General features: G+C 39.9%; 1 protein-coding gene and 1 non-coding gene across 3 annotated transcripts; one reads left to right on the forward strand and one right to left on the reverse strand.

Moving 5' to 3' along the window:
- Positions 1-1,538: 1,538 nt before the first annotated feature.
- On the reverse strand, positions 1,539-20,346 carry LOC121732644 (ubiquitin carboxyl-terminal hydrolase 7-like). 2 transcript variants are annotated; one of them, XM_042122596.1, is made up of 11 exons: positions 20,253-20,346; positions 14,602-14,759; positions 13,126-13,290; positions 8,764-8,927; positions 7,757-8,016; positions 7,058-7,232; positions 5,020-5,212; positions 4,360-4,510; positions 3,794-3,927; positions 2,919-3,015; positions 1,539-1,839 (listed from the first exon to the last, which is right to left on the reverse strand). In XM_042122596.1, the coding sequence occupies exons 1-11, from the start codon at positions 20,310-20,312 to the stop codon at positions 1,783-1,785; spliced, it is 1,614 nt and encodes a 537-aa protein (XP_041978530.1). In that variant the 5' UTR covers positions 20,313-20,346; the 3' UTR covers positions 1,539-1,782. The 2 variants fall into 2 exon arrangements, with proteins under 2 accessions (XP_041978530.1, XP_041978528.1); XM_042122594.1 differs by having other exon boundaries at positions 2,909-3,015.
- On the forward strand, positions 6,000-6,081 carry Trnaf-aaa. The gene is given in 2 exon segments: positions 6,000-6,036; positions 6,046-6,081. It is a non-coding gene; the product is annotated as a tRNA-Phe (tRNA).
- Positions 20,347-22,788: the final 2,442 nt, after the last annotated feature.

Here is a 22,788-nt window from a genome sequence, read left to right on the forward strand (position 1 = left end):
AATTCAGCTCAGAGATACGAACAAAAAGCGTCTTCCTAATTAAAGCAGAGCCCTATCCCACTATTAATTAGTGGAGTTTTTCTTGCGAGCGCGAGTTCCCAGTTTTGTTAGCGTTAACTAAAACTTTTACTTTTTTATTCGAAATCCCATGAGTTAAGTAGAGTTTACAAAATAAACACGGCTTTTGTGCAGCGCGCAAATATTCCATTTTATTATTTTTAATGCGGATTTTTCTTTCTTTATGTTCTTGTGTCGATGCTACGTAGCATAACTAATTTTACTAGCTGCGAATATGTTGTTATTAAAATTAGTCACGAATAATATAGTTTTATATTTTACGTTTGGGTTCAAAATATATTAATATTATGTACTTACTACTTAATTCTACGGCTTTTGTATTTTAATAAATACTCTCCATTCGGAATTACGATCTGATTACAAAACAATAGCTTTAAATCTATCAGTAAAAACAATTGAAAGACTAGGCTTACCACACTTCTAAACGGTGTATTATTTTTTATTGGATCACTAATTTAAGTAAAGTCGCGACTCGCGAGAACTCGTGTGCCGAAAATTGTAGACTTCCATCAAGTAGTCTTCGAGATCTGACAAATCGCCAAACGTTACCCCAGCAGGATTTTGAACATCTTGACAATGGATAAAGCTACAAACAAAATTTTAGTGCCCAAATTAACGCTCTGCAACGCTTAAATTATTATTTGCATACTTTTTAACTCAAAATATGGCTTAGAAAAAAAAAACTTCTGCCTGGGGTAATGTTTACAAACATTACGAGTACCCCAGCCAAATCTGTTTTTCGAGTTTTTCAAGAAAACGATAAGCCCACTAATTATAAAGAAATCGACAAAAATTTCTGTAGTCACTCGAGCGTCATGGAGGCCTAGTAGGTTTTTTATAGTGAAACTGATAAAAAAATAATAAGAGCGTTTTTTATTTTAGCGGTGGGTTCAGAAACTGCAGCCATTTTTAAGTTTTGAAAAAGAAAATATATTCAGAAAATTGCTAAGTTAGGTAAATTAAAAATATATTTTAGACAACAAGGACTAAATCATTTAGTTTAGTTCAAAATAAAATATCTGCGAAGCTTAGTTAGGAAAATATGAAGTTATATTTTTTATATTTTAAAATGTCCCTGCAGGCTTACCTAACCTTTGAATCGTCAGTGCTTTATATGGAAGCTTCTTTGGGGTATACTAAACATCCCCTATCTTAATCTGACAGATCCGATGACATTTTAATATAAAAAAAAAAATGTTTGTTTAACCCACTACGTCAGAAATCTGATTTACCATGATAACTAGACACATGTCGGAAGCCTATACAAGCTTTACTGACACGCTCGAGCTTGTCCCGAAATTACCTTTTCCCCTCCCCAACTATAAACTGTTCAGTTTATTAAATTTAAACGGAGTCAATAAACTAAACTTTCAGAAAAAGATTCAGCTAATCTTTTGTGGATTTATCAGTTCATAGATTTTCGAATTTTTGGAAGGTGCATCGAATTAAAAAGCCAATAAAAGTTATTTAATTTTAATTTCAATAAATACAATAAAAACACAATGTGCACCTATGTTTCAGAATTGGGCATTATTAAAAAGTACTGAGCAATACAAAATATATTTGAACATTGTAAGAGGCATAGTACTGACAATAATTTTTCTTTTGGATGATTGAAAGTTTTGCTCTAGTCCTCGTGTTTGCGACTGGTGCCAGCAATATGCAGTATATTCCTGAACGCATTGACGATCCTCCCGCTGGGCCTTACGGACTGGACTGATGTGTCTGATCTGTTTTTTTTGAATCCGAACTTTCTGCCGCCTGAAATACATTTTTGTTTTATATTGGTTACCTACTTGAGTACGATTTCAACGTAAGGGATGCTACAGCCTTGAAAAAAAATCCTATGCGATAATTTTAGCCAGGTTTTTTGTTGTTGTCGTGGCAGTGTTTACCCAGACAAAATCTATTCTATGTCCTTTCCTGGACCTTAAAATATATCTATAGGTACCCGCCTATATCGGTTCAGCAATTCAAGGCTGCGTTTCCACCAGAGATGTGTTGCGAGGAATATGTTTTTAAGATCCAATAGCATAGCCGCGCTGAGTGACGCCATGACAAGCTCACGTCAATGAAGCGATTCTATTGGTTCTCAAAAACACATTCCTCGCAACACAATTCATCTCTGGTGGAAACGCAGCCTAAAGGAGTGAGCACACTGAGACGGGTCGTGCCGGGGCTCAGCGTGCCGGGGCTCATCGCAAAAATCCGCCTCCATACAATTTGTATGGATTAAATTTAGTTTGTTATTATTTTTAGCAATATTCCGCGAAAACAACTTCCACCTTTAAGTAAATGAGTGAGTGTACGCATAGGCATGCGTACAGCACCTCCCTCCTCCCACACTGCCTATGCGTACACTCGCATGCAAGAACTTGCAAACACCACCACCACACAAGCAATAATGTTGGCAAATCCGTGCAAGGCCCCTCACCACCATGCAGGTTGAAAACCTCGATGCGCGTTTCGCCCCAACACCGGAGCATCCTCAGGATGTGGACTCTACGAACAACGTCCGTTAAGTCAGACTTAAAAATAATAACAAACTAAATTTAAACTATGGATTTCCGCAAAGTAACGCCTGATTCCATTAACAATTTGTATGGAAGCGGAAATCCGCTGCGCCCCGACACAGTGTGCGATACGCGCATCCGCTTCTATACAAATTTGAAATTGTATGGAGGTGGATTTTTGCGATGAGCCCCGGCACGCTGAGCCCCGGCACGGCCCGTCTCAGCGTGCTCACTCCTTAAAAGTGGTAAGTGGTAACAGACAGACAGACTTTCGCATTTGTAATATATTATGAATGATGTGAAGTATCGATATTTACTTGACCTTACCATCTCGTAGCGGACCTCGTCGACAATGCGATCGCGCAGCTCGCGCGGGATGTCCTCCCCCGATACCTCCTGCAAGATGTACGACATCTCCGACGTCCTGGGGATAGTTTATTTAAGCGTATACTACTGTAAGCTTTGCCTGCGTAACAAAAATACGCTAAAATCTTCTTAAATATATCGAGCTACAAAGTCAGTCCTCGATTAAATGAGCATGTACAGTGAGGAATGACCACCGGATGAATCGATGATCGGATGAATCACCGGTTGACCGAAAAAACCACTACAAAGATGACCTTTTCAAGTCCAGTTCCTTGTAGGCGGCAGAGTGCAAAGGGTCATGTCGGTCAACTCACTGTATGCAGATGAGCATGTAAGCGCTGGTGGCCTTCCTCGCGAGGTAGGGGGCGTCCTCCCCACCGCCATAGTTGTACTCTATCGCTTCGCACTTAGAACACCGGATATGACCTTTTGAAGTCAGTTTCTTGTAGGGGACGCGGCTGACTCCAAAGGGTCATGTCGGTCAACTCACTGCAGTATATAGCTGAGCATGTACGCGCTGGTGACCTTCCTCGCGAGGTAGGGCGCGTCCTCCCCGCCGCCGTAGTTGTATTCTATCGCCTCGCACTTAGAACACCGGATATGACCTTTTGAAGTCAGTTCCTTGTAGGCGGCTGACTTCAAAAGGTCATGTCGGTCAACTCACTGTATATAGATGAGCATATACGCGCTGGTGGCCTTCCTCGCGAGGTAGGGCGCGTCCTTCCCCGCCGCCGTAGTTGTATTCTATCGCCTCGCACTTAGAACACCGGATATGACCTTTTGAAGTCAGTTCCTTGTAGGCGGCTGACTTCAAAAGGTCATGTCGGTCAACTCACTGTATATAGATGAGCATGTACGCGCTGGTGGCCTTCCTCGCGAGGTAGGGCGCGTCCTCCCCGCCGCCGTAGTTGTACTCTATCGCCTCGCGCTTCGAGCACCGGGACACCACGTCGTCGTCGAACTTGTACCACTGTAATGGGATTTGGTGGTATCACCAGGTCTTGGAACACTTCGGATGTGGGGTAAGGCAATGTGACAAAAGCATCACGTAGCTATATATTTTACAAAGGGTTTAAGGTTTAAATATAACAAACAGACAAACAAACTGGATATAATATTTCTTCAGGATATGTTTGTACTCAGATTCAACACTGCCTACAGTTGCAGCGTGGAAGAGGTATCAAGGGCGAAGTCAGAAACTCAAATTGTTGCCAGCCCTTCACTTGATGTGCGTGACTATCGATAAAGTGCTAAGGCATTGAAGAGTATCACCTGAAGAGTGTAGCGACTGTATTTGAATTAGTATATAGTCTAGTCGTGCATGGAAGCTATCGAATTCAAGTCGAATTTTGCATTGTGTATCTGGAATTGTGCTCTATCAGGATCGTATCCAGAATCTCACCTTGCCGTCAGCACGTGGGTCAATGAAGACCACATAATGTCCGCCGTGGTTGTCCCCAGAGTGGACCAGCACTGCGTGCAGCGTGTATCGCAGCGGCGGACCACCCTCGCGGACGTACTGACCCAGGTCGATCTCCTCGTAGAACTCGAACCTACGTAGTAAAGTAGACTGGAATGAAACATTTACACCAGGGCCGGATTTATATTATTTATAACTCTGCCGCTGCCGCCCCCCCCTAGATGCCACAGGACGCTGCCGCCCATAGGCAATGATCTATACTGCCTATACAATCCAGAGCTGATGTACACATGTTTTTGGATGATGAACACACTAACATGGATGGTAACTGCTACTAGAATCCATGCGCGTTTCCATAGATACAGTGCTGATTCAGCATCGGAACTCAGTGATACTGTATCGATTTTTATTAGTTCCTATGATCATTGAAAAAGTGTGCTGTAACATTCAGACATATTGCTGAATATTGTGCTACATTTAGGGTAGGAACTAGCTTCCTTCATTTCACTCTTAGTACTATACAAGACAATAGTGTTTTCTATCAAAGTACGCTTTGGTTTTTCTGTGTAAAAAACTTTCCGGAAACTTAGTCAGTCGGGTTACAATGGAACAGGCCGTGATGCTGCTCGCTTGCTGTTCTACCTGTCGTTGAACTTGAGCGAGGTGTCGCTGCGCGGGTCGTAGTGGAACCGCATGAGGTGCAGGTGCAGCACTGGCGGGAAGCTGTCGAAGCGCACGCCCTTCTCCGCCTCCTGCAGGCCGTGCTCGCCCGCGTCGTACTTGTTCTCGCCCTCCAGCAGCTCCGTGCTGACGTAGTCCGAGAACGACTCGTATACTGAAAACGTATAGCATTCCTTACCAAGTTGGTCCTTAACAAATAGTTTTGTATTCCAGCATTGTAATCTGGTAAATACGAAAGAAAACACCGCAGCAAGACACAAATAATGTATTATTGGCCTAAAGCTAAACATCGATTGGGATTATTAATAAGTAATAACTATTAATGAGACTATTTGCAATCGGTTGTTCCCAACCTTACTCCTTATTAATTGCTACAAAACCGTGAAGAGCGTAGAACCCACTTAATCTCTGAAGTGTTTACACACGATCAAAACCTACAACATCGCCATTTTAATCGCCAGCTACTCGTACCCTAATAATGGATTTTATTTTAGAACCCATAGAGCTTGTCTAGAAAAAAATATTTTGATATTATCACCTGATTTTAGAGTTTTTACCAATTGGAACGCGAAGTTTGACGTTGGTTTGACATAAGGTAGAGATGGGGTTTTCACGTTAGCCATCATGAGGATAACTTTAATTGACATCGTAGGTGCGAAGGTAACGAAGCAAATTAAACGTAAATCATGGGCCAAAGACAAAAGTGCCTCTTGATTATTGTAATTTGACTTAATTGCTTCTTTGTAGGCCAATGTGGAATCTAGAGAATACAATTCGGTCATACCATGGCAAAATAATGAGGTGTAGCAAATCAATTTTATTCCACATTGCGTCGTAAAGTTTGCAACTTTGTAGTACTAGTGCAAGTGACTCAGAGAGTAACGTCATTTGATGATTCACTAACACAGTACATGTTGCGGGTTTGAAATGCACTGTTATAAGGCTCGTTAGCTCAGCGGTTAGAGCACCTATTTAAAATTTGAAACTTTGAGGAGGTCGAGGGTTCAAATCCCTCACGAGCCGACGTTTTTTTTTTTATTTAATTAAAAAATAAAAAGGTGATGAATAATTTTGCTATTAATCATATCAAGGGGTTAAGAAACAACAAACGGACGACAGTCCGCTGAGTGCTTACAATCTTGCGACCAGTAAATAACAGGCGTTTGTCAGCAGATATTGCACAAGATCTATATTTTCTAAAAACACAAAATATCTGACAAGGGTTAGATATTAAACACCTGTTGCGTACTACTAGCAAGATATATAATCAGCCTGTTGTTCAAATATCGTAGGTCTACCGACTATCTTTGAAACTCTTACGAATTCTCATGCTCTGCTGAAGCAGTGAAAATCTCACTCAACCTTAGGTACTATCAGATAAGTTGATTCCTAGGCAGATGGGGGACCTACGTAGTTTGATCTCGTTACGTCAAACCCAGCCACACACAGATCACAATTACCACTGAATTGACATGATCCGACCTAGGAATCAATTTTCTCGATTTACTTACGCGATAATTGCGCCACGCCCTTAAAAGTCAAATCAAGGTGGGGTCATTTTCCTCCTACCTCATGTCTAATGTGTCTAATCTTGAAAGTATAGCTCCATAGTATTATATTCATGAGAACCTATAATAATAATTGGCAGTCTTGGTTAAGTCGTCGTTCATATAAATATGATTAACATATTTTTACGTGGGAGAGCCATGCTTCGGCACGAATGGGAGGGCCGACCTCCTCGACCTCGACTGAAGAAATACCACGGGCACACAGAAAACCGGCGTGAAACAGCGCTTGCGCTGTGTTTCGCCGAGTGAGTGAGTTTACCGAAGGCCTAATCCCATACCCTCCCCTATTTCCTTCCTTACCCTCTTAAAAGGACGGCAATGCACCTGTAGCTCTTCTGATGTTGCGAGTGTCCATGGGTGACGGAAGTTGCTTTCCATCAGGTGACCCGTTTGCTCGTTTGCCCCCTTATTTGATAAAAAAATAAACTCACTGTTACTCTTTCCTTTGACGCTGAGCTGTATGTCGTAGAATGTCTCCTCTCTAGTGCTGGTGCAGCTGACGTGCCGGCAGCGGACGAAGGAGGAGGTCCGCCCTCCAAACAGTTTCGGTATAACCCCGTCCACCGCTGTGCCCTTCATCTTGCTCTCAAGCTTGTCTAGGAGCACCTGAATTTGTATAGTCATAACTTTTTAACGAGATCACACATATTGAATATTGATACATGACTTAACGTTTCTTGCGATTTCATGCGCAATAATGGAAAACCGAAGGCCCATATTATGCTGCTGTGGGATATCAAGTATCGACCAGTGTGTTTTTAGACAAATCAGTTGAGTACTTTCAGTTCTTACTTTGTATTCAATGCAAATAAAATGTTTCAACAACTTAATACTTATTCGTATTTTCTGGACATTTGTGATTTCTGGACTGATGGATTGGTTGGTACTTGGTATTGACTAGATCAAACCTGGATGACGGGTGTTTACTGCATCAGAATCGGGATGTACTATACTATGATATTATGTTGTTGTATTAACTTGTGTTGCTTACAGTGCATTTTGTTAAAACAGTCGGATCTTAACTTCCCGGGATTCCAATGCAGTGGACGCGACCAACTTAAAAGTTGCCTAAAGCTAAATAATCATATTATGTTGTGGTCTGTTCAATCTGCACACGCCAGCTCACTCACTCTTAAGAACTCCTGTACGTCGTGTTGCATAAATGACTGAAACGACTCCCAACCGAAGCTCTTCGTCAGTTTCTTGGTTGCTACCGGTTTGTTCGAGAACTGAAGATCGTGGAAAACCCTCTGTAGGGCGAAGGCGACTGACAGGGAGCTATCGTCACCAACTGTGGGTATCTTGTACACGGATTTGCGGAAGATGTTGGTGAAGAAGAGAGTCTGGAGTAGAGAGTTCATGTAGCAGGTTGCTCCTTGGTTTTTCAGCCCTATCAAAACAAAAAAGAACGGAAATTTGATATTATTGTATATTATTTGCATCAAAAACCTCTACACAAAAACAAAATGTTACGAAACCATTTGCTTACTGACATCAATTGTATATTGGACGCTGTTTAGCATTTGTGCATCGTCCCACAAAAAAAAAAACATATAGAATTATGAATGCAGTTTAGAAGAAAAATGCATTCATAATTCAACAAAAAAAATCTGGGTTAATACACAAAATATGTTTAACAGCGACCATATAATAGCCGGATAAATTATTATTCCTCTTCTGTTCGTTCCGTAGCAGTGCTACGCGATGCTACGCGCCCAGTCGAAAGTCGACTCGAAAAGAACCGAAATCCTTCGATTACTTCCGTTAGGGCCGCGCCACACCGGAATGGCAGCGGCGCGGCGAGCACTTTCAGTGTCATATGATTTTAAACTGAACTTTATCTTCATTATTGTAATACATAGTATCGCTTGAGAAGTCAGCGGCCGCCCGTGGCAGCTCGTGGCCGCCGGCGGCCGCTGACTTCTCAAGCGAGCCGCTGCTATTCCGTTGTGACGCGGCCCTTACTCTTTATGTTAAGTTACTTCAGCCACATTTCAATCATTTAAAGAATAAGGACGGGTCACACATTCGACAAGAATATCTAAAGCAAAAACAAGTCATGATTCACTGCTTCCTTAAGCAGGTTCACTATTTTCTTATACTAAACTACTTTGTTCCAAATAAGCCATAGACATACCAATGTATCCAGTATGTAACTTGGAGTCCCAGGACACACCATGTGGCGCCTCTGCCGCTACATGGGCTTCTAGTTCTATGGTGTCATCCTTGACATACCCATTCTCTGGATCCATCAAATCTTTCCACAATATAAAATGGGCGAAGCCCCAGTCTTGCTCCTTGCTGGAAATATTTGATGCGTTATTGGGAATCTGCCTAGACATATAACATTATGAGGTGTAACATATTATTTTATCCAATGGGACACATACGTCGTACACTCACAAAATTATTATCACTTAGTTTTGTTACATCCTTTTTAGGTGCGGTTTATTGCAGGATTTTGGCATTTGATCTACTGCTTATAAATAGGCGCGTAGGCATAGCAATATGGTTTGTGGGGATAAGTGCGTGGCGGCCAAAGGAAGATCTTCCGACCGAGCGAGGTGTTAAGCTCGGTCAGGCCGGAGCCCACGTGATTCATTTCAGCTGTCGTATATATACCGACGCGCTCTGAAAACTTCGATAGCGCGATGCAGGAATGTTAGGCGAATTGTGGGTACCGCCACATCACTCCCCCCCGAAGACCGGAGGTCGAATCTTGAAGTCTTGTCGCTAGAGTCGCCAGTGCCAGTGAGTTCCAGTGAGTCGGAACTGTTGCAGTGAGTCCCAGTGAGTCGGAACTGTAAGCTGCTGCACGGGATCCAGTGAGTCGGATAAGCTGCCGTGCGGGGCCGATGCTACGTGTTGACCAGGAGAGATGTGCTCTGCTTGCTGACCGGTCGGTGTGTAGTGAGAAAGCCCGATGATGCCGATGCGGAGTCGCCCAGGCCGCGGTACGTTGCGGCTAGTGGACGATGTACCCGATGAGGCGATGCTGGCTGGCGCGGTGCGGAGGGCGGGGAGTGATGATGATGAAGGAGGCGTGTTCTGTCGAGGGTCACCAATGTGGGAATGAGCGTGGCCAAAGGAAGATCTTCAGACCGAGCGAGGTGTTATGCTCGGTCAGGCCGGAGCCCACGTGATACATTTCAGCTGTCGTATATATACCGACGCGCTCAGAAAACTTCGATAGCGCGATGCAGGAATGTTAGGCGAATTGTGGGTACCGCCACAGGTTCATACTCAAAGTAAGAAACTTTTCGTTGCTTTTAAATTGAAGTTCTTACCACTAAGCTAACGAACGCTGTCATAAGAACTTATACATTAATATAATAATTGTACAAACCGAATATGACTCATAATAATTGATCACTTGTATTATGATTAATTTCGACAACTTTAATATTTAGACGCAGTTTTAGGACTGTATAATAATAATTCTAGCTGGCGTTCGCAACCTCGTGGCGCACAAATTAGTATATTGTGCGGAAACCATGCATTTTTCCGCAACAAAAACTATCATGTGTCCTTTCCCGAGTATCAAAGTATCTCTTTACTGAATTTCATTTAAATCGGCCCCCTATCACGTATCTTGCGAGAGCAATGCGATAGCAATTATTGCGCGATGATTGCTCCAAAATCGCAATGGGGTATCACGTATCAGCCAAAACAATACGATTACAATCGATCACTATACATGACATCATTTATTGTGATATTCATGACACCCAGCAATCGCTCGCGCGATTATTGCTAGTGGATTGTTGATCGCTATTTTTACGTGATAACTCAGATAAGGTAGCCGTACAGCTACATGAGAGTGATAAAGGCAATTACAGACAGAGCACAGACTGTCAGTTGCTAATATACAGTTTGCTGCTTCGTAACAACTGACCAAACGACGGCTTTTTTATTCCTCTAAAATCAATTCAGAAACGGAATCATCAAAACAGTCAAACTGACGAATGTCAAATTAGTACGAATAACTAGACATGAATTGCAAGCAGAGTGACCATTTTGTGGTTTTTTAAAAATTAATCATATTATAATTCCTAATATGATTCTCCAAAGCGACCATTTTAGCCCCCCTGATTTGAATATTTTAAGTTCTACTTGTTTAGTAAAGTTTTCTATATAGGTATAGACTATAGACACTATAGACACTGGTGCGCCGTGGAAAGACAAAAGGGGCACCGTGAGTCGATCCTCCATCATTATCCGAAATCACAAATATTATAAATAAAATTATAAAATGAATTAGACAAATCAGGCAGATGATTAAATATTTGTTTATTATTATTTACCTGCTTAGCCTTACTAATTAATATAATCATCAAAGGTGTATCTTTTTCTAATAGATACCTACCTAGCTACTTTACCTAAGTAGGGCGCCGTGACAAAATATTGAGACGTGTAACTGCGCCGCAGGCTGAAAAAGATTGGGAACCCCTGGACTATAGAGTATACAGGGTGTAACAAAAATAAGTGATAATACTTTAGGGTGTGTACGTGTTCCTTGTAGAGAGTTCACTGTGAAAGTAGCAGCGCTGAAAGACCAAACATTTTTTTCACTTTTGTATGGGGAAACTCGTGACGCTTGGGCCCTTGCCCATACAAAAGTGAAAAAAAAATCGTCTTTCAGAGCTGCCACTTTCACAGTGAACTCTCTACAAGGAACACGTACACACCCTAAAGTATTATCACTTATTTTTGTTACACCCTGTATAGATGACTATAGAGGTTATAAATTATATAGACTATGGGGGGGAAGGTGTGTGGAGTGTGGAGTGTGGTGTAATCTGGCGTACACGTGCATATAGCTGCTACGTCGAGAAAGTTACGATGAGAGAACTTGCTTTATTGGATATCGTAAAAGGATCGACTGTAACTCAACTATTACTAGCTATAACTAACCTACCGAAGTTTCATGAGTATGGACTATGGACTATGGAGGTTACATAATATTTCAAAATTTCTAGTAAATTTTATCTAATACATTTTCTTATTTAATACTATATTCACCACTTCCTGATAAAGTGCCGGATAGGCTATCCACAACTTTTTTGACAGATTCTCCATACTCTATCTGTCAAGTTCAGTGGTGGATAGCCTATCTGGCACTTATCAGGAAGTGGTGTAACAGGCCCTAAGTATTTAAAATTACTTTAATAACATTTTCATTATTATTCACATTTTCTTTGCTAAGTTTTGAGGAATCACTTTCGCTATTATTTACTTCAATATTACGCTACAGCTGATTTATACAGGGGGTAACAGCTTTTGTTATTCAAAGGTTGATGACCTACATTGTGTTTTTAAACAATACTCATGCGATGAAGTTGGCAAAGGAAAGACCAGCAGATCGCAAATTGTTTAATAAGCACGTATAAGAATATTGCATGTAAATTAAAAAATAAAGGAAGTTTATCAGGGCGAGCGAAGCGAGCTCTAGTATATCCCACAACCTGAGCACTTTTGTGGTACACTTTACGGAAAAACTATCTCGCCTACTGATTTGTGCTTTAACATAGTCATTTTTATTTATATGTAGCTATGTGTTATCATCGGTCAGTCAAAGTTTGGTTGTACTATTACCACGCAGAAAAACGACGCAAGCCCTCACAAAGCTCGGCTTTTAGCAAGTGTAAAAACAAAATTATAGTTTAAACTTTAAATGTATCACACTGCATTTTATGTACAGCATAAATTGTGCTATTTTGACAGCGCGGGTTTTGTTTTTCTCGTCGTAAATTATGTAAGTTGGCGTACTGCGTTATATTTCATGCAAAAGTTCGATATCCCGTATTATAAATGCAAGTTTAAATTTCTTTGAGTAAGTTGTTATACCAATCGAATCACGGTTGGACAACACAACGATCCATACTAATATTATAAATGTGAAAGTGTGTCTGTCTGCCTGTTACCTCTTCACGCCTAAACCGCTGAACCTATTATAAAGATACTTTGATTCCTGGGAAAAGACATAGGATATTTTTTATCCTAGAAAAATGTACGATTCCCGCTCGATGTACGAATTTTGGCGCCACGGAGTTGCAAACGTCATTAGCTAGTTCTTTTACATTATTTTCGTCCACAACTAGTATAAAAATGCACAAACAAGTGTATGTAGCTTTGCTGCGTTGGTACACGGTAATTTTTAATAGAAATATTAATGAAAAAAATAAATAAGGAAGGGTACTAAAAATTTAAATATGAATAGACACATTAAGATTTCAGAATGGTTCGTTCAGAAAACAATATAATATTTTAGGTAAGTACCAATGTTACTTAACTTCTGCTGAAATATCACGGCCACGGTCTACGGTGGGCCATGATGGAAAACCATGTTTGCCTACCCTGAGCGTGTACAATCGATGACACTCATAGCCAATCATGTATAAATATGCCTTAAGCCTTTACGCATTTTTCCACGATGGACCAACAAATATAGGGCGCATAACCTAGACGTCCCATAAAAACACATAAGTCGTCCACTCACAAGTGAAACATGTGGTGTATCTTCTTACACAGATGCTCCTTCTGCGGGTGGTGCGTCAACAGCCGGAGCTCGCCAAAGCCGTAGCAGGTCCACCCTGGGGTCTTGCTGTCGGCGTTACACTGCAGGAACACACCGAGGCCTTTCTGTTGCTGCTGCTCCCATTCCCTGTATACACATAAAAGAAACTCATTCTCACAGAAAACCGACGTGAAACAGCGCTTGCGCTGTGTTTCGCCGAGTGAGTGAGTTTACCGGAGACCCAATCCCCTTCCCTATTCCCTTCCCTTCCCTTCCCTACCCTCCCCTATTACCCTCTTAAAAGGCCGGCAACGCACTTGCAGCTCTTCTGATGCTGTCTCATGTCCATGGGCGACGGAAGTTGCTTTCCATCAGGTGACCCGTTTGCTCGTTTGCCCCCTTATTTCATAAAAAAAGGGTTGTGTTCCATTTTTCACATACGCTAATGCGCGATTTTAATAGGCTCACATCCGCGGATACGGATCCTCATCAACTCCGCATTTATACGGATGCGAATATTCGCAACATCTCTAATACATTATCATTACATAATGTGATATTATGCAATGATGTGTCATTAAGTATTAAGTAAATCTAGACAGCGACACTTATAAGTCCGTTTCTTAAATGATGTGAAATAGTTTTAGCAGGTCTATTGTTAGAATGTTATATTATGATATGTGGCAGCCATTAAGTAAAGTTGACGAGCCAATTCAATGTACTGTGAAATATTTTTAGCAGTTTCTTTGCATTATTATTAAGAGGATACACCAGGGGCTAGAGAAATTAAAAAAAAGTACGTGTAATATCTATAGCTCTCTCCCTTACCTCAAGCCTATACCGCAGAACGCGATAGAGACAACTGCAGAAAATCCAGAAAATCAACAATTCGTTGTCCCCTGATTCCTTCTCCAAAACTTAACCGATTTAAGTAATTTTTTTCATTAAAGATTAAAGAAATACTTGAGCTGTGTTCCTATGTTTTATTTTTTTGTATAATCTAGCCAAATCTGTTTTCTGGATGTTTGAACACAGCGGAAAATCTGGCCATTTTTTTGGGTTTTTGAACGTTCATATCTTATTTAATAATTAAATTATGAAAAAAAAGAAAACATAGGGACATGGTATTAGTGGCCGTAGATATTCAGGAAAAAAATTATAACTCTACTAGCATTATCCAGGGAGGAAACAGGGGACAACGTTTGTATGGAAAAAAGGGCGGTGTGGACTCCTCTTAAGTTTGGTACTCGTAAAGCTAAAACAATGCGATGTTACCTTCTTACGCCCATACCGCTGAACCGATTTTTTTCTGAAAATTGGCATGGAGATACTTTGAGCCCCGGGAAAGGACATAGGATACTTTTTATCCTGGAAAAATATATATGGTTCCTCCTCGATAAACGAATTTTGACGCATCGGAGCTTAAAGCTTTGCAATAGCTTATAAAACAAATCTCACCTATATTTGATGAGGACGAGGATCTTCCACGGCAGACACCGCACGTAGCAGGGCTCCGACAGCGCCTTCTCACCATCCTTAAGCTGGCTGATGGACCTGAGCGTGAAGCGGATTGTCCCCTCCGACCGACCGCCATCCAGCTCCTCGCTTGTGACATTCTGACAGACAATCAGAACGGTTATTAGACATCGATATCATTTTTATCAATTGCATAGCTTTTATCGCGGGCTTTGCTCGCCGCACCGACCGGTGCGGCCATAGTAAAAGGAGGGGAAGTAAGTTATCTTTGCCTTTGTATGAAGATAACTTACTTCCCCTCCTTTTACTATGGCGCGGCGCAGCGGTATGGCGTTGCCGCTTCGCTGTGCCTGTTGGTGCGACGTTGCCAGACTTCAGCACGATGGATGTACGACTAGACGTATGGGAATTACAATTATTGCGTTGATAAAATGCTATGCTATCTTTACCGGGGCAGTCCCCGAGTGTCACACGTATTTTTTTTTGTTTCTTTCTCTGTAACATAAACACATAATATTATCTTCTGATCTCAAATACAATGTAGCGCTGCTACTTTCACATAATGGACCCATAAACACCCTAAAGTATTATCCATCCATACTAATATAAATGCGAAAGTGTGTCTGTCTGTCTGTTACCTCTTCACGCTCAAACCGCTGAACCGATTTTGCTGAAATTTAGCATAGAGATACTTTGAGTCCCGAGGAAGGACAAAATATAGTTTTTATCCCGAAAAAATGTATGCGCGATAACCGAATTTTGGCGCAACGGAGTTGCAGGCGTCATTTAGTATGTATATAAATTTATTTTGTTACATCCTGAATATACTTTAGTTACACCTGTTTATTTAATAAAGAATGACGGTTCTTGCTTATTGTCGGGTATAAAATAAAATCTTTGATTGGAAATGTAACTATATACGCGCCCTTATAATTGGAGGAAAAAAAAATCACTTTTGAAGTTAAAAAAATCGTCGGATCCTCACGATTTGAAGTTTGAACCCCCGACCTCCTCGATATTAAATTTTTCACCTATGTGCTCTAACCGCTTAAAGCCAACGACCCATATCATATCAATTTTAATATCAGCAATATTTTTGGTCAGAGTATGATTTATTCATTAGATCATCAATCGCTATTGAATCTTACTCGTATGTGTTTATCTACAGATTACAGATAACATACTAGAGGTATAGTACATTGTAATGATAATATGACAATATTCAAACGTAGATTCAAACGCTTTTTTTTAAACGTCGTGGTGGTGGACGACGTCGTGTCGTGGCACGGTGGCGACGCCGCGCCGTGTTTAATGCGAACGCGCTGTAAAGCCCCCATATATGTATAAAACGACAGTTTTCAAATTGTTACTTACCAACCTTATCCTCTTGCGTCTTCAATTAAGATATTGCAGATAATATAGTTATATGGAGTATGAACACGGAGTTTATACAAGTTTTACCTCGTAAGAACTGGGCAGTAGTAATGCAAGTGCCTCAGAGAGTAACGTCATTGGATGATTCACTAACATCGTACATGTTGCGGGTTTGAAATGCACTGTTATAAGGCTCGTTAGCTCAGCGGTTAGAGCACCTACTTAAGCATTGCTAAAAAGAGGAGGTCGGGGGTTCAAATCCCTCACGAGCCGATTGTTTTTTACAGTAAGGAAGTTACGATATAGAATTTAGGGTTCCGTTTTAACGTTCTGTAATTAATTTTGTAGGTTTATAGTTATATGTAACATTGTCCTACAAACAGAACAATCCATATTTTAGGACAATCAAATCAAAGTATGAAATCCTTTCTATCTGTGTTAGCTACCACTTTCAAGATTTTTCGCAGGTAAAAAAGTTGTTTGTCTTATCAAAAGGAAGCTACTCACAAAAATTTTGCTTGTTAGTAATAAAAAAATGTTATAGGGCTCCCTGACTACTGCTGCCATTTAAGGTTTGCAAGAAATAACCGCTCATAAATAAAACGGAACCCTAAATTCTATATTAGTCCAATTAATATAGTAAGTTCACCTCGGAATTTGAGATACCCAGCTGTAAAGTCTGTAAATATGTGTATATTGGCACCCTAAATGTTGTGTCAAAACCTACATATGGTAGGGTGTGCGAAAATATTAAAGTGCATTGGGTAACTTTGTATGGACCTGTGTAAAATGGCAGCCATTTTAGTTTTTTAAAGATGAAAACTTCCTCTATTTTTTAAAATAAAAGAGAACTAGTTTAATGCGCTATATTTTTCACAAAAAGCCATTAATTAAAAAATACACAACATTTTTTCCTTAAATTTTGGTTTTTCTATGTTTAATTTTCGAAATTCATAACGTATTGCCAGTGTAAGCGTAGTCCATAAGTTTAGCTATTAAATAAGATCTTTTTTTATATTGATAGGATATTTACATGAGAAGTATTGGTCAGATTTAGTGTGAAAGCCCGATAAAAAATTAAATGGCTGCCATTTTACAACCGTGAGAGAAAGAAAAAATTTGAGAGCCAATTTACTGATAAAATATGCCATACATCACAAGTGCCGTTAGTAGCCTTTTTTGCGCCCTGTGCGAGTGCGCCCTTGTTTTTTTTAGATATTATAGGGGCAATTGTATGTATAGGCCTATTTTATTTCATTCAAGGTGATAAAATAAAACATGGTGTTGACTGTTGATGGACCAATTATAATAGGTACTAAAATTTTGGAAAACAAACTTTTTTTTAAGAATTGATATGGAAACACAAGTAGCCGAGCCGTCTGATATCAAGTAGGCCTTGTACGCCTTTTGTGATTATATACCACCCCCACTGTGCAGCACTAGGGGCACAGTGGGAAATTATCCTGTATAAAATAATATACCTGCCTGGTCTGGCCATGTTTGCGTCTCTCAGAGTCTACGCCCTGTGCCTGGGCACCGGTGGCACCGCCCTATTTACGGCACTGTACATCACGACATTAAAGGATAGGACACCGGTGTCGCGTTAATAGTTGCGCACACCCTACCATATGTAGGTTTTGAGACAATATACACATATTTACAGATTTACATAAATAATAAATAAATAAAATAAAAAATGTTTTATTTCTGAGTAAATTTGAATCAAATTTTTTCAGAATGTCTACCTGATGCCTACCACCGGTAGCTATAGTACAGCTGAGTATCTCGAATTCCGAGGTTCATACCTAATTTAAGCCTAAGTTGACTGGACCATATCGTAACTTTCTTACTGTAAAAAACAATCGGCTCGTGAGGGATTTGAACCCCCGACCTCCTCTTTTTAGCAATGCTTAAGTAGGTGCTCTAACCGCTGAGCTAACGAGCCTTATAACAGTGCATTTCAAACCCGCAACATGTACGGTGTTAGTGAATCATCAAATGACGTTACTCTCTGAGGCACTTGCATTACTACTGCCCAGTTCTTACGAGGTAAAACTTGTATAAACTCCGTGTTCATACTCCATATAACTATATTATCTGCAATATATTAATTGAAGACGCAAGAGGATAAAGTTGGTAAGTAACAATTTGAAAACTGTCGTTTTATGCATATATGGGGGCTTTACAGCGCGTCCGTATTAAAAACGGCGCGGCGTCGCCACCGTGCCACGACACGATCTCACCACCGTGACACGGCGCGGCGCCGTGCCGTGCCATGTTAAAATTGAAAAAAAAGGCACATTAGGGATTTGAACCCCCGACCTCCTCGTTCTGATTTGCTTGTAAATATTAGGTGCTCTAACCGCTGAGCTAACGAGCCTTATCGTAGTAACAATAATATCAGCAATATATTTGGACATATTGAGTCATGAGAATGACTCACAACACTATTCATTACTAATGTGTAACTGATATCATTATTGATTTTTATATTAATCTTCAGATAACATAATTTTGCAGTTTACAACTGTTACATAAATGTTGAGACCTAACTGACTGTGCAGTAGCTTTTAATAGTCAACCGCCCGAATAGATGCGCAAGTCTGAGTCATGAAATTTATTTCAAGAAGAAAACATCAGATTTACACTACTACATGTCTATGTATATTTTGTGATTTTAGTAAAAATACAGCAGGGCGATGTTACTCTTGCGACAGCATGATTTATATGTGGGAGAGCCATGCTTCGGCACGAATGGGCCGGCTCGACCGGAGAAATACCACGTTCTCACAGAAAACCGGCGTGAAACACGCTGTGTTTCGCCGGGTGAGTGAGTTTACCGGAGGCCCAATCCTCTACCCTATTCCCTTCCCTACCCTCCCCTATTCCCATCCCTACCCTCCCCTATTACCCTATTCCCTCTTAAAAGGACGGCAACGCACCTGCAGCTCTTCTGATGCTGCGAGTGTCCATGGGCGACGGAAGTTGCTTTCCATCAGGTGACCCGTGTGCTCGTTTGCTCCCTTATTTCATAAAAAAAAAGCAATGTAAGAGACGATTGACAGCAGATATTGTACAGTTTAATGCTAAGTATTCACATACGGTTATGCTCGATAGTTTTATTCCAAATTGAGTACCTAATAATTACTGTGTGGACCGCAAAACTGACAGCTCGAAGGCTCGCATCGAGCCGCTTGAAGGATTGATAGAACCGGATCGAGCCGGATTGATGGAATGAAATATATTGAATAAAACTATCGAGCAATGCTGAATGTGTGGACGAAAGCCCGAGCCGCGGGTTTTGCTCGACGTTATTGCTCGATTGAGCAAAACCGTATGTGAGTACTTAGCATTAGCCTGTTGTATTTATTGCTGTCGCTAGATATAAAGTGATGTGCGGTTGGGACTTGGGAGTCATCTTTGTTCAACGGCAAAATACCTTTATTTAACACCAGCGGTATCTAAATTATTAACTTGCCCTTTTATAAGATGCCGTGAAAATTGAAATATAGAAAACCTTTAGGCTTTAAGGTATCACACCATAAGCAATAATTGCTTAGTTGTTGATATAAAAACTCCAATTAAGTTCAAGCAGTAAATTTTATATTTATCTGTCATTCAAATGGTCATCTTGACATCACCAGCCTGGGTGGTGTCATATGGACTAGAGATTCCATATGACACCACCGCGGCACCGGTGGTGTCGGTATGGTGGTGTCAAGTGGAAGGAACTCGTCAGAGTTTATTATTTGACTTCAAAAGGATCTTTGAGGTCGAAGACAAAATTCGTTTATTTCGCAGGTACCGTACATTTTTTAGGTATAAAAAGTATGTCTTTTCCCGGGGCTTAAAGTATCTCCATACCAATTTTTCAGTAAAATTGGTTCAGCTGTTTGGTCGTGAAGAGATAACAGACAGACAGACAGACACACTTTCACATTTATAATATTAAAAAAGTATGGATTAGTGACTATCTATATATATAAAACTCAAAGGTGACTGACTGACATGGTGATCTATCAACGCACAGCCTAAACCACTGGACTTACTTATAAAATCTGTGCACTGGACCGATTTGGCATGAAATTTGGCATGCAGGTAGATGTTATGACGTAGGCATCCGCTAAGAAAGGATTTTGATCAATTCCACCCCCAAGGGGTTAAAATAGGGGATGAAAGTTTGTATATAATAATACTTCTTAACGCGAGCGAAAAAACTCGTATTAGTATATAACTAGAAAAAGACTGGTTAAACTTACTGGTTCCTTTTCCGATGAAATTTCATTGTTTGCAACATCTGTATTGGTATTTTCATTCATCGTTTAGACTTTAGATATTACTAATAAATTATTATTATAAACTCTATATTGTACAAACACAAATTGCACGTTGACTAAATTTAATTATACTACTAAACATAATGATCACAAAATAAATAAAAATCTTTAAACTTTATCAAATGTCCCTTTTTATTTTCAAAAATATTTTTACGCCATAAATGTCATTTTTGAAATTCGATTTTCAAAAAAAAAATTGGTTAAGGCTTGGATATTCGATGTTACTCAGCCATAAGGTCTACCAGAATCTCATGGCGGATGGGAGATTTAAAAAAAATATCCTTTCATTGGATATTTTTTACATTTGCATGTATCACATACAGAATCAGCCACTATAAGGAAAAAGAGGATTAAAGTTTTGCTCCAATTTCCCCAGTATTGGTAGCGTCAATTTCTTTTTTCCATTTTTTGCCATCAGATTCTGGTAGACCAATAGCTATGGTAATACAGCTACAAAAACTAAAACCTAAATTAAATTAGGTAGGAAAATAATGTTATTTTCCTACCTAATTCAATTTAAGTTTTAGGCCCGCATTGGCCTACCCGTATTTATCCTTCGTTAGTCTTTATTCTGAGCTTTGCTTATAATAATAGCAATACTTTCTTTCTCCTAATTCAACGTTTGAAGTTTTGTATTCACGCTTAAATAGCTGGACTTTGAAAATTGCAGATACTTGCTCATGTCGAAATTTCAGCAGCAACACGTACCTTGAAATACTTAAATAATACTTATCAATAATCATATTCGTTTACCAATAAAATATGATTTTCTAACTTTATCACAAAGTGTCCTTACCTCATATAATATATAAGGAAACACGATTTTAGGAAACATTGCTAATATAATATTTAAATAGAGTAATAATCTAACATCGATGTCCAGTATATTTGTTCTGTGATATTAATTAAGGAGTCATCTTGTGACGACCAGCCGGTGTTTTGAGACTGACAGACAGTCGACAAACGACGATCCCTTAATTAAAATCTGTAAGGGCCATTAAACCCGAAAATGGGGAATTAATAATTATGAAAGCTGTGTAAACAATGTACCTACATTATTTTGTGAAGAGGACGACTAACGCAAAAAATCAAACATCGTCCTTCTCTCTTCACACGCACGCCCGTCTTTCATATGCCAGGTGAAAAAGGACGACGCGGAATCATCAATCATCGCCAAGTTAGTTTTTTCTTAGGGTCAATTTATACTAGCGCAAAGTCGAAGCCTGTGGTCGAAGCGCATCGAAGCGAATTATTAAAACCGAACATAACAAATTCAACCTTAACTCCAAAGTCTTAACGCACTTTATTACTTCTAAGAATTGAAAAAGGCGCGCGCATCCGCGCGAATTCGCGTGAATGCTCCCGACCAACGCTGATTGGCCTCGCAGAAGTAATGTATGCGTTTCGCTCTGAAATTAAGGTTGAATTTTCTGTGTTCAGTTTTCGGGTATTCGCTTCCCTTCGCTTCGACTCTGCTCTATTATAAATTGACCCTTAGTAACTCAATAAATATACAACATTTCAAAAATCCGCCAGGTCAGTGTCTCAATGATAGAATTTTAAATATAATGTGTTAAAATATTAACTCAGTTGAATGCACGGTTATGGCAATAAATGAAAAATTCGTGAAAATTAGACGAATCTTTGTGATTTTCTTTCAATTTTTTCTATCGAGAAGATTTTAAGATGTCGTGTTTTCGCTCAGATCAAATTCTTGGAAATATAATGTAGTATCTATGTTTAGGAAATGAAACAATTCGGAGCTTATTTTCAAGTAAGTATAAAAATGAATTATAAAATCGACAATTTTGGGTTAGTCGACCGCTTAAGGTTTGATTGGTGACCTATACAGGGTGTAACAAAAATAAGCGATAATACTTTAGGGTGTGTACGTGTTCCTTGTAGAGAGTTCACTGTGAAAGTCGCAGCGCTGAAAGACCAAAAATTTTTTTCACTTTTGTATGGGGAAACTCGTGATGCTCGGGCCCTTGTCCATACAAAAGTGAACAAAAAATTTCGTCTTTCAGAGCTGCTACTTTCACAGTGAACTCTCTACAAGGAACACGTACACACCCTAAAGTATTATCACTTATTTTTGTTACACCCTGTATAAATGATTTTAGACTCTAGAATCCAGAGGGTGTGGGTTCGATCAAACATTTTCAGATCTTGTAGTGAGTAAGTGCTATCAAGGAAATTGATTGCTAGGCAGTAGACGGACCTACGTCATGTGGTCGGCTTATGTCAATTCAATGTTAGCCGTGATCGGTCGGATGGGTTTGACTTAACGCAACCAAATTACTTAGGTCCGCCATCTGCCTAGTACTACTAGTACATTTGACGGGCACTCCTGCGGTGAAAGAAAATATCGTGAGGAAACTCGCATAATTTGGTTGGTCTTTGATGTTAAATTACTCTATATATAAAATACACAGTCAAAATAGTAGCTTTTAATTTG

Source organism: Aricia agestis, chromosome 12 (genome assembly GCF_905147365.1).
Source record: "Aricia agestis chromosome 12, ilAriAges1.1, whole genome shotgun sequence".
In the NCBI taxonomy this organism is placed as follows: domain Eukaryota; kingdom Metazoa; phylum Arthropoda; class Insecta; order Lepidoptera; family Lycaenidae; genus Aricia; species Aricia agestis.